General features: G+C 50.2%; 1 protein-coding gene and 1 long non-coding RNA gene across 2 annotated transcripts; one reads left to right on the forward strand and one right to left on the reverse strand.

Moving 5' to 3' along the window:
* Positions 1 to 837: 837 nt before the first annotated feature.
* LOC116454407 (ectonucleoside triphosphate diphosphohydrolase 2-like) lies at positions 838 to 13,934 on the forward strand. The gene is made up of 9 exons (XM_032130979.1): positions 838 to 1,159; positions 3,162 to 3,279; positions 4,700 to 4,850; positions 5,603 to 5,762; positions 6,823 to 7,050; positions 8,114 to 8,386; positions 9,723 to 9,818; positions 10,826 to 10,957; positions 12,190 to 13,934. The coding sequence occupies exons 1-9, from the start codon at positions 1,046 to 1,048 to the stop codon at positions 12,415 to 12,417; spliced, it is 1,500 nt and encodes a 499-aa protein (XP_031986870.1). The 5' UTR covers positions 838 to 1,045; the 3' UTR covers positions 12,418 to 13,934.
* A 5,203-nt stretch (positions 13,935 to 19,137) lies between these two features.
* LOC116454408 lies at positions 19,138 to 20,442 on the reverse strand. The gene is made up of 2 exons (XR_004244089.1): positions 19,813 to 20,442; positions 19,138 to 19,682 (listed from the first exon to the last, which is right to left on the reverse strand). It is a non-coding gene; the product is annotated as an uncharacterized LOC116454408 (long non-coding RNA).
* Between the last annotated feature and the right edge of the window lie 415 nt (positions 20,443 to 20,857).

Here is a 20,857-nt window from a genome sequence, read left to right on the forward strand (position 1 = left end):
TTCCATGCTCTAGCCAACAGCATTAATTACATTAATTAATTACATTAGCAGGGGGTGTCAGAGCAGCAGAAGTTGGGGTTCCTGGGGGTTTCTGAGGCTTCCCTCCTGGCTGATCACAGGCAGAGAGCAATGAAAAGAGGAAATACCACCAAAAACAGAGAAGTGGCCGTTCCCTATTCCTGGTTTGATCTTCAGATCCATCACCAGTCTGTGGACACGAGCAATCAGCCAGTTGTGCACAGTTTTGTTCAGAATTTCCATTTTCAGGCATGGGGCTTTGTGGCACTGTCAGGAGAAAGCAGCATGTGTTTCATAAAGTCTGAGCCTTGGTTATTTTCCGCAGGGAGGCTGTCAGGAAGGGGGGTTCAGATCCCCCAGAAGGCTGGCACACAGAGCAGCCCCTGCAGTCCCCTACCCACAGCAAGGGCCAAACCAGCCGGAGTCTCTGCAGGTGGAAACCCAAACATGCAGATGTTTCTGTGTCCCAGGTGCCACCTGAAAGTGGCCAAGGAGTCAGGTACAGTTGGAAGAACCAGACAGGGTGTCTGTCCTCTTCCCCACCCCAATGGACCTGAGGGGAAGCACCCCAGGTCCACCCTGGAGCCCTCAGAGATAAAGTTAAATCCAGTGACAAGGAGTTTCCCCACTTCTAATCTGGAAGCTCACACTGCCAGACGTGAAATACCAAAGGGATGAGTTTTGCCTGCTTTCTGCTTATTACACAGCTGAGTTAACCCCACATTTCTGTTTACCTCAGCCCCGTTGCCTGGGGCGGTTTCGAGGTTGCAGCGGTGCCCTTGCAAAGCTCGCACTGGGACGGGCACGGAGCTCTGCTGTTATTTATGGACAGCAGCGATGCAAGGGAGCGCTGCCTGACGCATCGCAGCCGGGCCCACGCTCCTTGTGGTCCCTGTGGCTTGGGGCTGGGCTGAAGTCAGAGCCTGGCCCCGGCCACGCCTTTCTGCTCTTTTTAAAGGTTGTTAAAGCAGCCGGTATCAGTTTGCTGCTCCACTGCTTCCTCTTTGGTGAAAGGAGAAAGTTCTTCATGTCTTGGCGTGAGCTGCTTCCTCCCTGGCTGGTGATCGTAGCGGGACTGACGGGCATCGTGCTGCTCTGTGTCTCCACCAAAGATGTGCCCATGGCCCCTCTCAGGACCAAGGTAAGGGCTCTCGAGGGGTGAGACAGGCAGTTAAACTGGGCTGGTTTGTTGCTTTTGACATTCACTTTATTACTGAGCTACTTACAAACCGAGGAGGGGACTGGAACAAGGCTGTCAGGACAGGTTGGCATCTTTCAACATGCTGTAGCTTTTCAAGCCAGAAACAAGCTGACCCCTTTGGTTGGTCAGGGAATACAGGCTGGATATGGTCCATGGATCAATGGAGATGCTCAGGGCAGGCTGAGGGGAGGCAGCCCATGTCAGGAGCTGCCCCAGAGCAGCAAGGAACCAGTGGCATCAGTGCAGGCTCCTCTCGAAAGTCAGTAGGAATGTGCGCCTGAACTGCTGCTTCTGTCTTTAAAAAAATGTCCTTCATGCCTTCTCCTCTTTGGTCCTATCGTGATTTCAATCAAAGAGCCAGCATGCTCCTCACAGCTGGGTCAGGTCTGGGGGGGTTAATGCCCACCTGCTCTGTCTCTTGATGCTCCCATTGCTGAGGTGAGCTCAGTGGCACACCATGGTTTAACCCAACAGGTTATCCTGTGTGTTTAGAGATAGCACCCCTCCTCCACGTTCCTCTCAGACACGAAATTGGATTAAAAACCCCCTTATTGCTCCGCATTCTGTCCTTTCCTAGCGTTGGGCACAAATGTGGTGATCCCTCCCCTTCTCCCTTGTGCTCTCAGCAGCAGCCTCTCATTTTCTGAAGGAGGAAAAAAATCCACATTTCTCTTCCAATGCCATTCCTTTCTTCCTCTTCTGCGGCAGCCGACGTGTCCCTGCTAGAAATCCGAGCTGTCACTGGTGTGGGAGGCTGCCAGCAGGCTCGGGCAGGGAACTCCATCCTCCTTCCGCATTTCTGCTCCAGCCCAGCTCCACCAGCCCCTGGCTGGGGTGCCAGGACTGGTGCAACTGGGAGTTCCAGGAGGGCAGCAGGCAGCCTGCGTCGCTCAGAGGCTGCAGCCAGCTCTGCCTGGTGCTGAAACCCTTCTGGTGGCATTAATATCAACCTCTCAGGAGGTTTCTCCTCCCACTCAGTTACAGCTCTGTGTGTGTGTGTGTGAGATACAGCTTTGACCACACGCTACCATGGAGCTCATGAGTTTCCTTCCTGTCTGTGTAGGAGATGTCCCAAACTGGGGTCATGTAATAGGGGGAAGAGGAGCCCTAGGCTAGCTCTGGAGCTATTTTGGATGTGGGTACATCCAGAGCTGTGCTGTAGGGTAGTCCAGTGGCCTCCACTTGCTCACCCTCCTCTACTGGGAGCAGCAAGGCTCAGTCAGCAGGAAAGAGACAAACAAAGAGACAGAGAGCCCTTGACCTGGGCAATAGCAGAGCTGTCAGGGGATAAGGGGCTGAGCTGGTCATGTTCACTGCTGCTGCTCTTCCAGCCAAGACACCATCTCTGTCTCTGAGGGGCTGCTGTGTTGTCTGTGCTGGTTGCTGCAGCTCTCACAGCTCTGCACGTATCAGGGCAAACCCAGCCTGTCTCACACCGTCACTGCAGTGGGACATCAAAGAGACACAGGACTCCTGGCTTCCTCGGGAGAAGCGAGCTGCAGCCCTCCAATTCCTGCACAAAAGCCTGACAAACCAATCAGCAGCAGCTTGAGTCCCAGAATCAGTGGAGAACTCGTATAGTGCCATCTCCCACTGCTTTAGGACCTGTTTTTCCTGAGCTCCAGGTGGCTCAGCTCTCAGGGGAAGCCCTCTGCCTGGTTTCAGGAGCAGCTCCAGCACATGCCTCTGTAGGGCTGATGTATTTCTGGGCATTTCTCCACTCCTGCTGTTCCTCATGTATATTCAGAAATGCAGATGGTTCCCTGCAAATCCTCTTCATCTTCTTGCTTCACCTGCTCTTTGAATGTAACAGGCAAACTCAAATACTGCAGTGCAGGCCCAGGGGTCACCCAGAATTGCTGTGTATGCTGGGTGACCCTGCAGCATCAATCAGCTTGCATTCAGTGGTGGTTTTCAGTAGAATGTTCTGGGTTTTTTCCAGTATGGCATTGTTCTGGATGCTGGCCCATCCCGCACCATCCTGTTCATCTACCAGTGGACAACCACCAAGGCAAACAAGACCGGGGTGATCAGAGGATGCAGTTCCTGTCCTGTGCAAGGTAAGGTGCCCAATTCCTGCTCAGTGCTCTGTGGGACTGGCATGGGATGGATGGAAAAACAGAGACCTGTGCATGGATCAGGGCCACAAATTCCTTGGCTCCTGCACCGCCCAGCTGTGCACTGAAATAGTGAGGCACAAGGTGCTTATTTTCAGCATGGCTCTTCTCTACTGGGCAGATTTAGCCACACACAGCTGGACATCAGGTACTTAGCAGTAACAGGATTTTGGGGCTGCTGCAGGCAAGGAAGCACACAGAGAGGATGAGGCTGGTCCTGATGTCCACATGGATCAGTGGCAGAGCCAAGGTTGCTGGAGCTTCTTACCCAGGAGCAGCCATGGAGACAAAGCTGACTGCAGATTCCTGGTATCTTCTGCTTCCTCCTGACCATGCCCTGGGCAGTGAGTGGGGTAGCTCCAGGACAACAGAGCTGCAAAGACTCCAATCCCCTATGTGGCATTTGACAGCACAAGCATGAGTCCAGCTTGCCTTTAGGTATCACATTTCAGAGAATTTTAGGATTTTCGTCATGAATTTGAATCAGTTTGGCGTTACCAATACCAGCTGAGAGGGTTACATACATTAATGATGGGGTTTTCCTTCCCTATCTCCTAATCTTGCTTTGATGTTAAAGCCTGATTATAGCGGGATGCTGGGAAGGACTGAGCCCTCAGCAGCAGCATGCTGTGGGAGGGCAGCTGCACAGCAAGCAGGGAACAGGCTTTGTGCCCTTGCAGGCTGTAAACAACACAAATCACACACAGAAGATGCAAGAAGGGCTCCCTGAAACCTTGTACGTGTCCCTTGTTCAGTGGCTGGGTTCAGCAGCAGCTCTGTGAGCAGCACAAGAGGCCAGGTGTGAGCAGCCCTGTCTGCATGGCAGCACAGCCACAGCCCTGCAGGGGCTGCAGGAAAGCTGCAGCTCAGCCCTGCACAGGGCCCCAGACAGCAAAGCACGTGCTGAGGGAGTCAGGAGGATGGGGAAGGGAGGCTCTTCCTGGTTCAAAACCAACATTTAAGACCCCACTGACTTGATGGAAAAATGAGTCAAGGCTGGCACACAGCTTCCCTCTGCAAAGCACACTGGCTTCCTCTAGAGCAGGGGTGTCTTGCTTGCTGGCAGGGGCTTGGTGACTGGAGGAGAGAGGTGACACATCAGTCTCTGTGTGTCCTTTTGATTATTTTTAGAGCAACTAAACACATTTTTTCCTCTGTGGGCTGAGACAGCCTCAGCTGCTGCAGCAGTCGTGTGGCTGGGATAGATGTCTCAGCTGCAGAGCTAGGGTAGTCTTAGTGCAAACTCCTTCATTCCATCTTTGCCAGTCTCAGCTGTGTCCTAGGATAGCAATCTCTGGGGTAACAGCTCTCACAGTTCTCCCATAACTTCCCTTAAAATTCCATTCTGTTCCATGGTCCTCAGGTCCAGGAGTCTCCAGCTACTCAGATTCTCCTCAGAAAGCTGGGAAGAGCTTGGAGCCGTGTTTGAACTGGGCCCAGAACGAGATCCCAGCAGAACAGCACAGCCAAACCCCCCTGTACTTGGGAGCCACCACCAGCATGAGGCAGCTGAAGTGAGTGAATGTTGCAAACCCACACCCAGAGATCAGCACACATCACGGGATCATTCTGCAGGCATCTCACCCTGTCTGCTCTGCAGTGTGAGCCATCCCTAATCTGCTAGTCAGGTAAACCTTCCTCAGGCCCTGAAGAGAGGAGAATGGCTTGGCTGTGTCTCCATCCTGTCCCCCAGGCAGCCATGAAGATGAGAGTCCTGCAGCTGCTGCCAGGCTGGGTAGCATCTCCTTCACAATTACAATTTCACAATTAGCGCTTGAGAAAACACCCATCAGTCTGGAAGCTCAAGTGTTTTCAGTTTGTGTGACAGCCCACATGGGCTTGCAGGGGTGTTTCTTGTCAGCAAATGGGAAATGGTGGTGGGAAGGTTCACCTTATCACACATGCTTTTGTGGACCCTGTTCTCAGTCACTGCATTATCTCCTTTTAGGCACTGGGGAAAAGTAAGGTCTGGAGGGGACCAGACCAGTTGGATGAGGCCAGAGGATTTCCTCAGTGACAGAGGGTACTAAGGTCCCAAATTCTTAAATGGTGGCACAATTGTTCAAATCATCCCTCTGCTGTTCTTGCCTCTAGTGCCATGCGAGGGGAGAGGGAAGCAGCAGCAGGAGTGGAATTGTCACTGTGTCTCTGGGCTACTGCCCGAAGTGGGGAGCACAGCAGAAGCCCTGCAGTGTGCCCCCACTGCAGGCTGCTCCTGGCAGGGTCCTGTAACATCAAATGTGCCTTCTTTTTCTTTTGTGTTTAGCCTCACCCATCCCATCCTCTCTGACGATCTCCTTGCAGCTCTGACTGGGACCCTGAAGTCGTCCCCCTTCAACTTTCAAGGGGCACAAATCCTGTCCAGCCCAGAGGAGGAAGCATTCAACTGGGTTGCTGTTAACTACGTCTTGGAGAACTTCTTCAAGGTAAAGGATGATTCTCCCTGGGGCACACAGAGCTGGGCTGAGCAGCTGCTGTTAACAGAGAGGCACAGAAACACATGGAGGGATGGGTAAACCCCTGTACTTTAAACAGTTCTTCAGCACAACTTCCACTGTTTTCCAGAGGAGGCAGCTTAGATCCAACACCAGCTGGTTGAGGTGAGGTGTTGCTGCTGTCTCTGGAGTGCTGTGGGATTGCCACTGGAATCCAGCTGTCCCATGGGGTGTCTTGTGAACAGTAGAGAAGCAGATTCTGTTGCTGCCAAAGCAAAAGCGCATCTCATTTCCTCTCAGTCAGACACCAGGGAGGCCTGGTCTGTATTTAGACGGCACTTGCTAAACAACAAAAAAAAAAGTTTTAGTTTTTTGTGTTTCACCCATCACTTCTCAAGCCAAAGGGTCTCAAAAAGAACTCAGAGGGCAAGAGAAAGGTGGGTTAGACTGAGTTACCCCTCATCAGGGGTGTGAAAAGCAGCTCTGATAGCCAGCAGCAAGCACACACTGGTTAGGGAATTGCCAGACCCATTGACAGCAGTACGGCCTCCCCCGGCCAGGCACAGAGTGTTCACCCCATGTAAACTCCCCTGCCTGTGCTGCCAACTTCAGCATTGCCAAAGTCAGTTCTGCAAGACTGCAGGAGATGAGGCCACAGGGTTCTTCTGACAGAAGGATCACTTTAGCATCAAGGCTGCACTTGAAACCCTTATCTGCCCTCTTGGAAACGTCCCTGCCATTCCCCACCACCCTCCCCGCTCTCCCCTGCTCCTGCCTGCTGAGACACTGCATGGTTTGGCCATCCAGGCTGGGGAGCCCTGTTTGCCCCCACGGACTGTGGGAAGGCTCTGTGCAGGTGGCAGTGCCTGTACAATGGCTCCTCTGTTCCCTCCAAAGCCACTGGTTCAGCATCCTCGTGTCCTGTGGGCAAAAAAGAGTTGGGCAGTGGGGCACCATGGAGCTGCTTTCTCTCTGCACTAATGCTGGCATCTGGCTGTGACTGAGATGGAGAAGTCTCAAGGTCTGACCTCTCTTGTTCTTTTTGGGTCAGTACGACTGGCGAGGACAAGTGGTCCCCTCTGGAAAGGGGATGGCAGGAGTCCTGTCCATGGGAGGAGCCTCAGCACAGCTCACTTCTGAGCTGGAAGAAGAGAAGCAGGCCCCAAAGGAGGGGGTGAGGCTGCAGCTCTATGGGCAGACACACAGGCTGCACACCCGCCAGTGCCCCTGCCACGGCACGGAGCAGCTCCGCAGCAGGCTGCTCTCCGTGCTCATCCAGGTGAGTGTCTGCCATGGGCACCTGCAAAGCTCCTGGGCACAACATCACTAAATGACAGCTGCACAAGGTGTGATAATGGGCAAAATGTCAATCACTTTAAAGTCAATGCCCCTGTTTGCATATATTAGAAAAACCCAGTGCATTTGTAAAACATTCTCTCTCTCCAAGCAGACACACAGGCACCCATTCAAGGTTTTCCTACTTACAGGTTCTATTTGACTCCTGCTTAGTACACACATGCACAAAACTGCTCTCCAGAGGTGTCAACATCACCTTCAGGGTGAGGAGAGGCAAGGCTTTCCTTGGCTCCTGGGAACTGCTCCTCCATCCTGGAATGGGAGCACCCAGGAACCAGTTGGGGCCTTCCATTTGGGGTATTTCCTTTGCTGACTTTAACCCTGAAGCATCTTTAGAAGAGCAGTATTTCATTTTGAAAACATGCGGGTGTTTCAGTTCTTCCAAACTTTATTTCACTTGGGAAATGGGGGGGAAGAAAAGAGTGGTGTAAGATGGTACAAACTCAAGAATCACCTTAGTCTTCATCAAAACTATGTTTTTTCAGGACTTAACTTCTCCCTGCCCATCCACCTTCCTCCCTGTAAAGCCCCCCTGCCCTTATTTGAGACCTGAATGTCCCACATTGGACACCAGCTTCACCACAATTATATAGGGAAATTTCTAGAGATAAGAAACACTGATTCTTGTGGGGTTGAACCGTTTGGAAGGCAGATCAGAACAGCAGCTAGAAAGAGTACAGGATGCATGATACTGTATTTGTGCTCTAAGGGAGGGTGGGTAGGGCTGGGACTCATCACCTCCCACAGCAGGTCCAGTCACTGCACTGGCCCCAAGCTCAGCAGGAGCTGGGACCTGGCTGGGCCTCATAGTTGACCCAATGCCATAAGATTTGGCAAAGCTTTCACAGCCTCCCTGCTTGATCTCAGCATTGTGGTGCTTGGGGAAAGCTGTTCCTAACCATGTTACATTCTGTCTTCCTGTGTGAAGCCCTGGGACGCCAATGTCCTCTCTTGCTGCCTCTGTCCTTGTTTTATTCTGTCTCCAGGATCAGAGAAGTGCTAAAACCATGTCCAATCCCTGCTGGCCCCTCAGCTACTCCCGGGAAGTGCAGTGGCAATCAGTGCATGCTGGGCCTTGTGCTGCCAGTGATGACACATGGGACATCCCTGGCCCCAAGGAGGTCTTCAACATCACGGGCTCCAGCAACCCCACTGCCTGTGTGAGACTCGTGCAAAGCCTGCTCAACTCTTCCTCTTCCTGCAGCTTCTTCAAGCATTCCCTCAGCAGTGCTCTCAAGCCTCTCCAGACCAGGTTTCTGGTGAGTTCTAATTTACACTGGGGTAAGCAACTGGTATGGGGAACCCATGAACTGGGACCAGTTTGACCATTAATAAATACAGTGGGAGCAGCCAGACCATGACACTCCTGCCCTCTCCCCCTCATTGCCACACAGCTGTTCAAATGTGGATCACTGGCTTCCCACAGTGACTGTGGTGGAGCTTTCTTCATCCATGTCTCCTCAGTGTCTGCTTCTGAGACCAGCTCTGGGGCTCCGCAGAGCCAGCAGGGATGGGACAGTCAGGACTTGTGTGCTGAGCAGGTCTTCCCACACCAAGTCTGTGGTAAAGCTGGAGATCCTCTGCCCCTCCCTTAGCAAACATCTGGTCATGCTGCACCACAAGCACTCTTCTATCTGAGAACCTGGATTCATTGTCCAAAGTCATGGGCTTGTTAAGCCAGGAGCAGCTCACGATCCTAGGGCAAGCTGAGTGCATTTCCAGGGAGGGTAGTTACGGACATTTCCCCAGCTCCCTGCTCCTGAGTCTCCCATGGACGTGGTGCCAAGGAGCATAGGGATCATCTCCCAGTCCTCAGCACTGGTGACACCACACCATGAATACTGTGCTCAGTTTTGGGCCCCACACTGCAAGGACATTGAGGGGCTGGAGCATGTCCAGGGAAGGGAATGGAGCTGGGGAAGGGGCTGAAGCACCAGGAGTGGCTGAGGGAGCTGGGAAAGGGGCTCAGCCTGGAGCAAAGGAGGCTCAGGGGGGACCTTGTGGCTCTGCACAAGTCCCTGACAGGAGGGGGCAGCCGGGGGGGCCGGGCTCTGCTCCCAGGGAACAGGGACAGGAGGAGAGGGAACGGCCTCAGGCTGGGCCAGGGGAGGTTTAGATTGGATCTTAGGGAAAATTCCTTCACCAAAAGGAACAGTGTTGTCAAGCCCTGGCACAGCTGCCCAGGGCAGGGGTAGAGTCCCCACCCCTGCAGGGGTTTAAAAGCTCTGTAGATGTGGCACTTGGGGACATTGTTTAGTGGTGGGCTGGGCAGTGCTGGCTTAATGGTTGAACTTGAATTTAGACATCTTCTGCAACCAATATGATTTTTTGATTCTATGACCAGTCTATTGTCCAGGCAGAGCCAGGGAGGCTGCTGGATGCAGGCTGAGAACAGAGCTGTTTCCATCTCCAGACACCAACAGCTCTGCTCGTGTCCTTTGAGCCCTTCCAAGGCACTGGACCCAGCCCTGCACACCAAGGGCACCCTGGCAATGGACAGCCACTGCCCCTCACTTGCCAGGGGTAATTTCTGGTGTGCAGTGCAAGGACACAGAGCACAGTCCTACCTGATGATTATTTCTGCTGCTGTTGTAGGTGGTTTCTGAGGCCATGGACTTCATGAGAGGAGCTGCACCCTCTCCTGACTTGGGCCAGGCTGTCAGGAGGCTGTGTGGGATGTCCGTCAGAGAGGTAACTGTGGAATACCTGGGGGTGCAGGGAGAGTGGGAAGCACGTTGTGTTGTAAAAGCCCTCAGGGCTCAGACTGACAGAGCTGTAAGTTAGTGGCTCCCTCAAGGAAAACTTAGATTTGTCTGGATTATGTGGGGTTTGGTTTTTTGTGGGGTTTTTATTTGCCTTTTTTTTTTTTTTTTTTTTTTTACTTTGAGGAAACAGGCTCCACTTATTTTCTTTCCTCTCAAATCCCAGCTGCTGCTGGTAACACCTGGACCTAATTAAATGAAAAGCCACAAATACCTTTTACTATATTGTAAGGAGTAAACAGGAAGGCTGTCTACTGACTTCTGTACATCACCTTGGTCTTGCTGTTATTCTTCTGTCCTTCAGTGCAAGGGACACATCCACCCAGACTCCAGGGCTCCCATTTCATCTGGGCCCACAGAGCTCAAGCCAGGGGGAGTTTGTCGGTTCTTTCCTCAGTTGGTGGTTATGAGGTCACCCTCATTTGCACTTACACTGATGGAGCATCCACAGCAACATTCAAATGGGACAATTTCTCCAGGGTTTGTTAATGAGGCAGCAAAGCCCATAAGCAGTTCCCTAAAGCATTCTCTTCGGGAACGAGGAGAAAGTTCCCAGTTCCAGTTGGGAGAAAGGCTGCAGCATTAGCTCAACCTAATTAGAGAGCAGGGAATCAATCCTACCAAGCAATTCACCAGCAAGGCAACCTGGCTGTCAGTCCTGCTGCTCTTGGATCTGGCTTAATAAGACGGGATCAAAGGCAGTAAAAGATGACACTGATTTCCACCCCACAGCCCAGGGAGTGCAGGAAATGTGGTTTCAGTCTGCACAGGACACAAACCCCTCCTCCAGTCCCACAGTCAGTCCCAGAACAGGACAGGAGAGATTATAGCAGACCTGAAATTCAGCTACTGAGTATTTACTTCTTTTATTTCCCCCTCTTTTTTTTTTTTTTTTCCTTTTTTTTTTCTATTTTTCTTTTTCGGAAATGGCACCAGCTGATCAGAGAGTCCCAAGCAAGCCTGGATACACTTGTTGATTACTGCACTGAGTCTGCCTTCATCTTCCATCTCAGTACAACAGGATACACTCTTGACTTTGACTGGCCTGCTTGGACTGCATTCCAGAAGGTCAGTTCCCGCAGCAGTGTTCCCAGTTACCAGGGAGGGCTGGTCCCAGTACAGCCAGCCTGTTCCCACACTGACAAGCCCTAACCAGCTGGGCTTCTCCAGCAGGATGGTTTTGCAAAATGGATTCATAGTTGTGATAAACAAGAAAACCAGTGTTAGAGAGCTAGAGATGACACTTGTCCCCACTGAAAAACAGATGGGTCAAAAAACTTACCTGGATCAACACCATCTTTAGAAATCTGTGTTGACAGGGAAGGAAGAACAGCTTGATCTCCACTTAAGGCTAAGGACAAGCTGCTGATAACATTTCCTGAGCCAAAAGGTGCTTCCCTACTTTTTGCAACCACCTTTATACTCATGAGGGGTGATAAATTCCTTATAGAATCACAGGATCCTAGACTGCGTTTGGATTGGAAGGAAACTTAAAGATGATTTAATTCTACCCCCCTGCCATGGGCAGGGACACCTTCCACTATCCCAGGTGGCTCCAAGCCCCATCCAACCTGACCTTGGACACTTCCAGGGATCCAGGGGCAGCCATAGCTGCTCTGGGCACCCTGTGCCAGGGCCTGCCCACCCTCACAGGGAAGGATTTCTTCCTAATATCTAGTAAGATAACCTAATCTCTAATAAGGTCTGAAATTGCTTCAGGATCTGGAGGCCCTAAGGACAGGGGGATTTGATTCAAGTCGTTCCCTTCACAAAAGAAAAAAAAGCCTGTTCCCAGACCTCTTCAAAACTGGCAATCACAGCCATGGTCCCACTGAGCAGGGCTACATGGTGACCATCAGAGAAAGGCATGGTAATGAGATAGGTCCGGGGCCTCCAGGGAGCCCTGCCTGGAAAGACAGAGGCAAGCAACATAAACATAAGTCTGAGGTTCAGCCAGGGCCAGAGAGACAACTACCCACAATGCAGACTTAAGATCCACTGGGAAAACCAGTCAGTAAGCAGAGAACAGCACTCCCCTACAGCACAGCTCAGGAGAGAGGGGCTGCCCAGGCCAGAGCTTAAATGCAGCTCCCATGCCCATGGGCAGAGGTGTGGGTGGAAGTGCCATTAAGGCCTCTTGGTGTACTCAGGGCACTGAGAGAGAGAAAGCTCCTCATTTCAAGGCAAATCCTTGGATCAGTCTCAGATAATACATACAAAGCCCTGGGCCCATGCACAGAAACACAGCTGGGGTCTAGGCCATCTCCTTCTCTTCTGACCTCTCCTTTTAATTTCAATAGATGGGTGACAGATCATCTGGCTGGACTCTTGGGTACCTGCTGAGTCTTACCAACACCATCCCCCAGGACAGCCCAAGCTTCCTCAAGGGGATTGAGCCGGGGGTCTGGTCCTTGCTCCTGATCCTCTTTGTTGTGCTGCTCATGGGCTCCTTCATGCGCATCTCGTACCGAGTGATGGTCAAGGAGAGCAGCTCCAGCCACAGGAACAGCAGTGCTTTTGATGACTGACAGTTTTCTGCGACTCAAGACTTGTCAGAGCACAGTTAACAGGGTCCAGACAGAAATCACAGAGGTGTAAGTCACTGGAGGATATAAGTCATTTTCCTGCAGGGCTCCCAGAGCCTCGATGTCTTATTTCAACTTGCTGGTACTTGGACTGCTGTACTTTGAGACAATGGGTCCTGCTCCACAGGAAGTCTGTGATTCCTGGTGGATGGCAAGCTATTCATTCTCCAAACAAGAACAGCCTGCATGGCTCTTCCTTGGGCTACAGCTGGGATTACTCATGTCAGACATGAAACAATGCCTCTGAGTACGCACGCCCTGAGCTATTGCGATGCTAATACTGAATAATCCTGTCAAATCAGGAGAGGTGGTGTCTGAAAAAAGTGCTCTGTCCCTTCTATGCCCACTTGAGAGATGATACCATTAGTGAGAGATTGCCATTAGTGAAGACTGGAAGAGCATTAAATACAGTCAGAATATAACAGCCAACTGCTTCCATGTTCTAGGGAAAATGCAGATATTTTCTGCCCAATCTGTCTGTGCTTCCATCTCAGTGATGATGTCCAAGTGTCCCTTCCAATGAATATTCCTGCTGACCAGGAATCCTTCAAAGCCAATCCTTCTTAGTCTTGGCCTCTACAAAATGCGCAGAGGATCAAAGGAGAAACAAAGGGCAAAAAAGAGTTTTTGTCTCTCAGCTGAGTCATGGCCACTCAGGGTTAAAATTGCCAACTTAAACTCTTTAGCCAGGACTCAAATTAACACATCTAATTTCACATTTGCTAAAGCTGGGCTCACGCTGGGCTGAGGTTCACCTGTTTGCTCATTTGCACTGACCTGCTTGCCTTGCTGACTCTGGAATTGTCTCAGCTGACACTGTCCTTTAGACCAGAGCAGACTCAGGAACAGAAGCTTTCCTAATTGTCACTTTCATATTAGACCATGCCCAGAGTTACTTTATGATCTAATAATCAGGATTCCCCTGGGACTTGGCAGTCATTCTGGCTCCTCTGGTCTGCTCTGCACGTCTGAAAGATGAGGTGCTGTACAAATTCTCTGTGTTACTGTGAAGAAAAGGAATCGATTCACAAACACTGTCCTTTGACTAAGGCATTTAGAGCTCACTTCTCAACTGTTTCAGAGACTTAAAACACACAGGCTGTTAAGAGCCTCAGGGATGAGTGTCTCCCAGGCTTTTCAGACCACTTTAAACAGAAATGTAAATGCTCACAGATGCAGTGATGTGCCTTGCAGGATTTTTAAAGCTACCATGGCACCTAAATCCTTTCAAATCTGATTATTTGTCCCTTGTGCTCCCAACTGATAATGTACGACACACACACACCCACCATAATATTGGGGTATTCATACATTTTCAGGCCAATTAATGAAGATTTGGAACCTGTCAGTCAAGTTTTGAGGGGTGTGGAAATAGACCTAAACAAGCTTCATATTCATTTCTTTGAATTGCACGTTAGATATTTTTAATTATATCATGTCATTAAAGATGTTTTAATAGACTGTCTGTGTTATTCTTGGCAAGAGATCAAAGCAGGGGGGTTATTGTGAACACAGAGTGTTTCAGTGAGCAGGATGGGGGCTGCTGCTGCTGCCTCTACTCAAGAGCTGTTTTGCTGTATACTTTTGGGGTACACAATGAGAACCCCTGAAGGCACTTTCTTTCCAGTGAAAGAAAAAGATTTCAGATAACCTGACTGCTGGTATTTAGTTGATGAGAGACATGCCTACACCTTTTGATGTGTTCTTTGCTCAAACCATCTGAAGAAGGTAGGAGGGATCCAGGCAAGGCAGAGTAGAATAAATAAAGAGGTTATCATGGAGTCAGCAATATCAGGGAAATTCCTGAGACTTCATTCATCCTGCACCTGGAAATGCAATCCTTTAACAGAGCTCTGGGATTCCTGGCTGAGATTTGGGACCTGCCCAGGAAGAATCCTACCACTGTCAGAAATGGAAACAAGCCAGTGGGATGCCAGGAACCCCTGGACTCCAGGGTGCTCTGGCCTGTCAGTCATTGCCCCTTCTTGAACTGGAATAGATCACAGGGTCCAAGAGAAAAGGATGTCAGCCAGAACTTCCTCAAGCTCTTGTTTAGAAGCTTTGGGACTTCCACACAGATAATAAGTGAGTAATTAGGCAATGAGCTCAGTGTGGCCTCCTGACACTTCACTTTTGCCTTGGACATGCCACTGAATTAAATCCCTGACCCTTGAGCCACCCTGACATTGAACCACTGCTCTGCCATGCAAAAACCCACAACCACTTCTTTTTCTGACAGATTTATAGATGTATTTACTAGATGATAAAATAGATTGGGATTTTAAAACTGAAGTGGTTTTTTAGCAGTAAAAAAAGCCATCAAATAACAAAATGGAGAAACTGTGAGAAGAAAGGAAACTAATACTGGTAACATATTCCTTCCTCCCAGCTCTCTGTAGAGCAGCTCCTTCATGTCAGCCCCATATAAGTTTGCAGAATTAATCCCCACATTATCTGGACAGAAGAAATCTACTTAAAAGGAGATTCTAGATGAATTCACTCACTTTATAACAAAGATGCTTGCAGGCCTTTGGTTATAATTCAACTGTGGAAATGATAAATAATGAGGATTTTCTAACCATCCATAAATTCTTTATGTTTATTCACAGGTCCCTCACTTCTCACTCACGCTGAACCATGGGAGAGATAATAAAGTCGGCTCATGTGCAACTGCAGTTCTGCTGCTGTCAGCAAATACCAATGAGAAGGAAATAAAAAGTATTAGATACAAAAATTGACACCAGAAAGCACTTTCTCTGTTTTAGCTCCAGACATACAATGGTGACTGACCTGCATCTGGTTGTTGGGGCCTAACTGTCATTTAGGCATCCCAAAGCACTGTGGATTCTCAACCAGTACATCCCATCTGGGTTGTCCCAATGAATCCCCATGAAAATTGAGAGAAATAACAGTTTTTTGCCTGCAGTCCCACTCTGCAGTACCCACAGGGCCTGAGTTGTTTCTTTCTTCCCATTCTGACATACCTAGGCTCCCTGTGGTTGTAGGAGAGACCCAAGTTGAGGCCTTCAAATCCACAACCAGTTGGGGAGCAAATCCAGCAGAAGATGAGAGGAGTGCCTTTTTGGATGGCTGGATTTAGTATCAGTGTATTTTCATGTTGTTCTTATACCCTGCCTCTGATTCTGTATCTGAGTATCTTTCCAGAGAAGCAGGCAGCCATATGATGTTTATATCCTACCTCATGGACTGTCACTCCTACTTCAAGAGCTAATTCTGAACACACCGAAGAAGAACAGGCCTGAAGGAATACTGGGATCAGAAAACCTGCAGTAATTTTTGCCACAGCTTTCTTAATATAAAAGTCCTTTCATAATGCCATCAAACCCAGGCAAGTCACAGTGTTTTGGTGTTTTCTACGTGCAGACATCACTGTGTACTTGTACATTGAGGTGACCACGCTCCCACCATGTGAGATATTCAGAGCCCTCCTGCAGTCAGATGCTGTCAGACCCTGTTCAAGTCAGATAAATACAGAGAGGAACTGCTGCTCCCCGGAGTAGTGTGCAATGCCAGGGATCAGTCACGAGAGGGAGGCTGGCAGAGCACCCCTAGGAAAGCCTTAGGAAATCTCTCCCACCACAAATGACATCAATTAGCAAGGAGGCTTCTCTGGGAACATGTCGTGGATGCAGGGGAAAGACACTGCAGTATGGAAACCCTCTCTGTGTGGGATGTGAAAGCAGCTCTAACCAAGGATGTAAGAAGCCATGACATTGGAAGAAGTCCTCTATGCAGGGAGACAAGCACTAGCACAGATTATGGATGGAGGCTCTTTTGGGAACAAGAGGGAGAAAGAATAATCACTACCAGGAAGAGGATGGCCCTGGGAATGAAGAGGAGGTTTGAGAGAGACAGAGGAATGATAAAATCAAGGTTTATGTGAAGGAAAGCTTATTTTTGTTCACAGCAGGGGTGTCACCATATGTGCACCTCATGATCAAATTAGTCACCACTTCTTGGTGGAAAGTCTCAGGAGAAACAGATCCTCCAAATGGAAGAAGATAACAGCTACCAGACTTATCACTGGACAAGGAACAGCAGCGGAGCTGTGGAACCTTCATGGGAACAATGTTCAAAGTTCACAGATTTTAAACATGAAGGAGATGTAAATGGCCAATTAATGCTGAACTTTACATCAAGTAAAAGCTGGTTTAGCATTACCTTGTCTCACATTATCACTGACAATGTTAAACACTCCTGGAGCGAAAGCTCTGAAGGGACAGACTCACAGCCTTGTGAAGGGGGTTACTCAGTGGAAAGCATCAAACCAAATGGAAGGAGCTCTTCTTCCACACAGATCATGGTCAAACCACAGGATTCATCAGGACAGGAGGTTGTTTATGCCAGAAGTTTACATGGCTGCAAAAGGTGATTAGATAAATTCATAATAACCCATTGGGGCTATTAAAAAGTTACTTGCTTGTGAGTAAAGAATTGCCTGAACCACCTGCCACATCCATATCGGTTTGCCCTGTTCTTTGGTAACTGCTGTGGACCATTGGAGACAAGACACTGGCTTGGGTGGACCCGTGGCTTGATCCCATTCAGCTGTTCTGATTTCCCTTAGGCAGGAATCCCACAACTGCACCTCTCACTCACTGGTCTCTGGAAGCTGCCTCTCACCTCCATAATAACTTCAATATCACAGGAGCAATAAGTTCTGGGAAACAAGATTGTTTATCCTTAGAAGTAACAATCAGAAAGATGAGAATGAGAAAACACCTGCACATACCCACGTCTCACTTCAGTGTCGCCATAAACCTGGCACGACCCCAACACCAAAAGCCCTCTGGTTCTGGAGGCAGCTCCCCCACACACTCGTCCTCCAGCATCCCTCCCTTAAGTCAGGGCTTCAGGTTTTTACCTACAGAAGCAGAATTAGTTCTGTGATTTCTGTCTGGGCTCCTGCCAGCCCCAGGTAGACGCTCAGTTCAGACTGGATGCTGTTTCAGAGACACAGGCTGCAATCTCGCTGGTTAAGCACCAAGAGGAGAATGACAGCCGCTGTCTGCCTGCCTGCCTGCTGAGGGGAGGGATCAGCTCTGTACACACACACAGAGAACACTGGTTCAGCGAAAGGGGAAGGCAATATGCAAAAGTAAAAAGCAAGTCCCTCCCCACTCTGCTTAAACCACTTGTGTTTACAGTAAAATCTGTTTCCAAGCCAAAAGCAGTACAGGTAGTTACAAAATCAAAACAATTACAATAAAAAGTTAAAAAAAACCCCTAATACATAATTCAACAAAACAGGAATGTGATTTCCAACTCAATTTTAACTTCCCTGTGTCTTTCTTTGGGTTATACCCAGGGTCTTCAGCCATGTAACACCAGCCCTGATGTTTTCTAGGACCCCTATTGCAGCATTAATTTATGCAGCACTTACAGATGGGACCTGCCCCTAAAAGAGGTGAAACCTCCTTGCTTGTCACTTGCAGCAGAGTTTGGGGAGAGCTTTCAAAGCAATCAAATACCAGCTAAGACAGAGGTCTGCAATGAAAACACGATGTGGGAGCCACAAACATCCCACCTTAGTGCTGTTCCTTTTTCTGCCCTCCCAACTGCTTTCCAGCATTCCTTACTCTGGCAAGCTGCAGCCTCTCCACTAAACCAACGACCACTAGAAATGCACTTCAGCATTTTGCTCAGGCAGGACCATGGAATGTGCAGCTTCTTCTCCCAGAATTTGCCCCAGAATACCCCTCAGTATTCCATACAGAGGTTTGCCTCGGGAGGAATGCTCCATGTGAGCCAGGGTTCTGGCACAGACCTGTCATGGTACTTGCCAGCTCACCTCCTGGCACACACTAATTAATGCTGGGCTGCCACAGCAATAGAAATCACAGGGCTGACATGGTCGGCAGCTCCAGCAGCTCTCCATGGAGATTCCTGGCTGTGTTCCTCCTCAGGGAGATCTTAGCAGTACTGGCATTTTACTTCAATTTTAAAAATTGAAAAGCATTTAAAATAGAATTTTAAATTTCCTGTGGATGTAGCTAAGAGCAAAGTACTCACTGACTGGGGTAGAATTAGGAAAAATTAGTGTTGCACAAATAATTTGGAATGTCTCCTATGCCATAAATATTCAGGTGGCTGAATCTCCTGGGGAAACATCTGGAAGCTCAATCAGAGAGCAAAGTTTAGCTCCTCCCTAGGGTGCTACCCCTGCTCTGCTGGGAGCAATCCCACTGGTGTTCTGGAGACAGGTATGGGAGCCTTAACCGAGCAGAGCATTTCCACTCTCACACTCTCTCTGGGAATGCTGGGGGTGGCAACAATTGCTCACTCCACACATTACAGAGCAGCTTCCCAAACATGCAAGGCAGTGCGGGCTGGAGTAGAGGCTGTGGGAAGCACAAAGGCTCAGGATTGCTCACACAGCGAGGAAATGGATGGCACTAACGCACAGGCCTTGGCTTTCTGGCCCTGACTGAGAAAAAGCCAAACCTGTATCTGCATTAAATACAGCAGCACTTGTACCAGGAAACCTCCCCCAAGCCCTGCAGTGGCTCCCCTGCTCCATTTCAGGGAGGGTTTTCCAGGGTTTCCCGAGCACACGTGCCTGTGAACGCTGTGCTGAGCACACCTGATGAGAATTGATGCTGAATGTACCTTCCTGCACAGCACAACACAGGCAACACACAATACATTCCCTGGTTTTAATCAGAAAGAAGCCAGGATTCCTTTTGTACATTACTTGGAAGAGATGGCATCGCATCCTGCAGGAAAAGCTGTCTTCACTGATTAGCACAGCCTGGTGTGAAATCCTGAGCAAGTCTTATCCAGATTCATCCTGGCTGCCTTTGATACCTAAATGATGCTGCAGTTTTTCGAATTGGTCACCTCAAACACCATCACAGAGAACAGAAAGGTGTTGTCAGGACTGCTCAGAGCCAAGCCATCCCTTTCCACTCATTCCAGTGTGAACACTATTCAATCAATGCCTGTAATTAGTGGGATAAATCTAGACCCTAATGCCTCTGCATTACTCAGCTATCTCAAAGGGAACTGCATAAACCTCCTGCATTCCGGCTGCGGATGTGAAGGATGAGCCGTGTGTGTCTCCCTGGATACCTCTGAGGCTGACCCAGGCCTTTCCCAGGACCTTCTCAGGTCACTCCTGATGCTCTGGGACTCCTCCCAGGCTCTCTGGGGCTGCTCCAAGTGCTCCCGGACTCCTTCCAGCACCTCTGCAGGAACATGTTGTTTATATGCCAGAAATATCAATCACCATAACCTTTATATTAAGCTGACTACCAGAGCACATTCAACCTCCAGCCACAGCCTTCACCGGGCTTCTATATCCTGCCATCTCCTTACCTGACCCAGCCACAGGATTGGATTATTGTTATCCAGGCGCAGATTCCAGGATGTGTACAAGCCATTTGTGTGTCACAGAGCTGGCTTGTGTCAGCAGAATTGAGGTCATGGCTGCCTTTGCCTCAGCCCACCCCACGGCGAGGCAGCAGGATGAGACTCCCTGCCCTGGGAGCTCCATTAGGAGCCTCTTTCAAGTTTTTGCTACAGTATGAAACAAGAAAAGATGCTGGGACTTGTAGACTCAGCTGGCATCACAATGAACACATACAACCATAAAAAGATTCTGCTGGAACAACAGTCAAACACGCTTAATAAAACTGTGACCAGTGGATGCACTGCCTGGGCAAGAACGTGCTCACAAAGCTGGGCGGTAGAATAAGGGACAGAGGAAAGGCAAGGGTGGTATTTATCCAGCCTGGGGTGTCTGGCTGCCTCATGACAGGGCTGCAGCACCCACACACAGCTCAGGATGGACGTGCCCATGTGGGGAAGCATCGGTAAGCAATGTCCAGCTCACACAGATCCCCTCACAGGCAGGACCTTCTCACTGGGGCCTTCCCCTCACAGCACACAGGCCTCTACAGAGCTGCCATTGCAAGGCAAAGCACCTGCACCCCCCAAGCCTCTACACTCCCCTCACAGCTGACAGGGCCCCCCGCACCCCCAGAGTCCTCAGACCCCCTGAGCCCTCAAAGCCCCTCAAGCCCTCACACTTTGTCACAGCCCCTTCACAGACCCTCGAGCCTCCCAGTCTCCTCACAGCAGGCAGACCCCCTGAGCCTTCAGGGCCCCCTGACCCCTCACAGCCCCCTCAGCCTCCCAAGCCCTCACACCGCCCACCCCTCCCGCCACCCGCCCGCGCTCTCGCCCCGACAGCGCCCGCGCGCGCGGCCCCGCCACCCTCAGGCGGGGCCGCGCGCCAGAAAGTGCTGGAACGTCGCTGCAGCCCGCGCGTGCGCACGCGGGGCTCTCCCCCCCCAACGCGGCGCTGCGGCGGCGAGCGGGACATGGGGACGGGGAGGGAAGGAAGCAGGGAGACCCGCCT

The sequence above is a fragment of the Corvus moneduloides genome, chromosome 21 (genome assembly GCF_009650955.1).
Source record: "Corvus moneduloides isolate bCorMon1 chromosome 21, bCorMon1.pri, whole genome shotgun sequence".
NCBI classification, from domain to species: domain Eukaryota; kingdom Metazoa; phylum Chordata; class Aves; order Passeriformes; family Corvidae; genus Corvus; species Corvus moneduloides.

Coding starts and splice junctions, on each gene's coding strand:
- LOC116454407 (XM_032130979.1), top strand. CDS start 1,046: ATGTCTTGGCGTGAGCTGCTTCCTCCCTGGCTGGTGATCGTAGCGGGA. Junction 4,851..5,602: donor ACCAGCATGAGGCAGCTGAA/GTGAGTGAATGT, acceptor TTTTGTGTTTAG/CCTCACCCATCCCATCCTCT. Junction 8,387..9,722: donor CTCTCCAGACCAGGTTTCTG/GTGAGTTCTAAT, acceptor CTGCTGTTGTAG/GTGGTTTCTGAGGCCATGGA.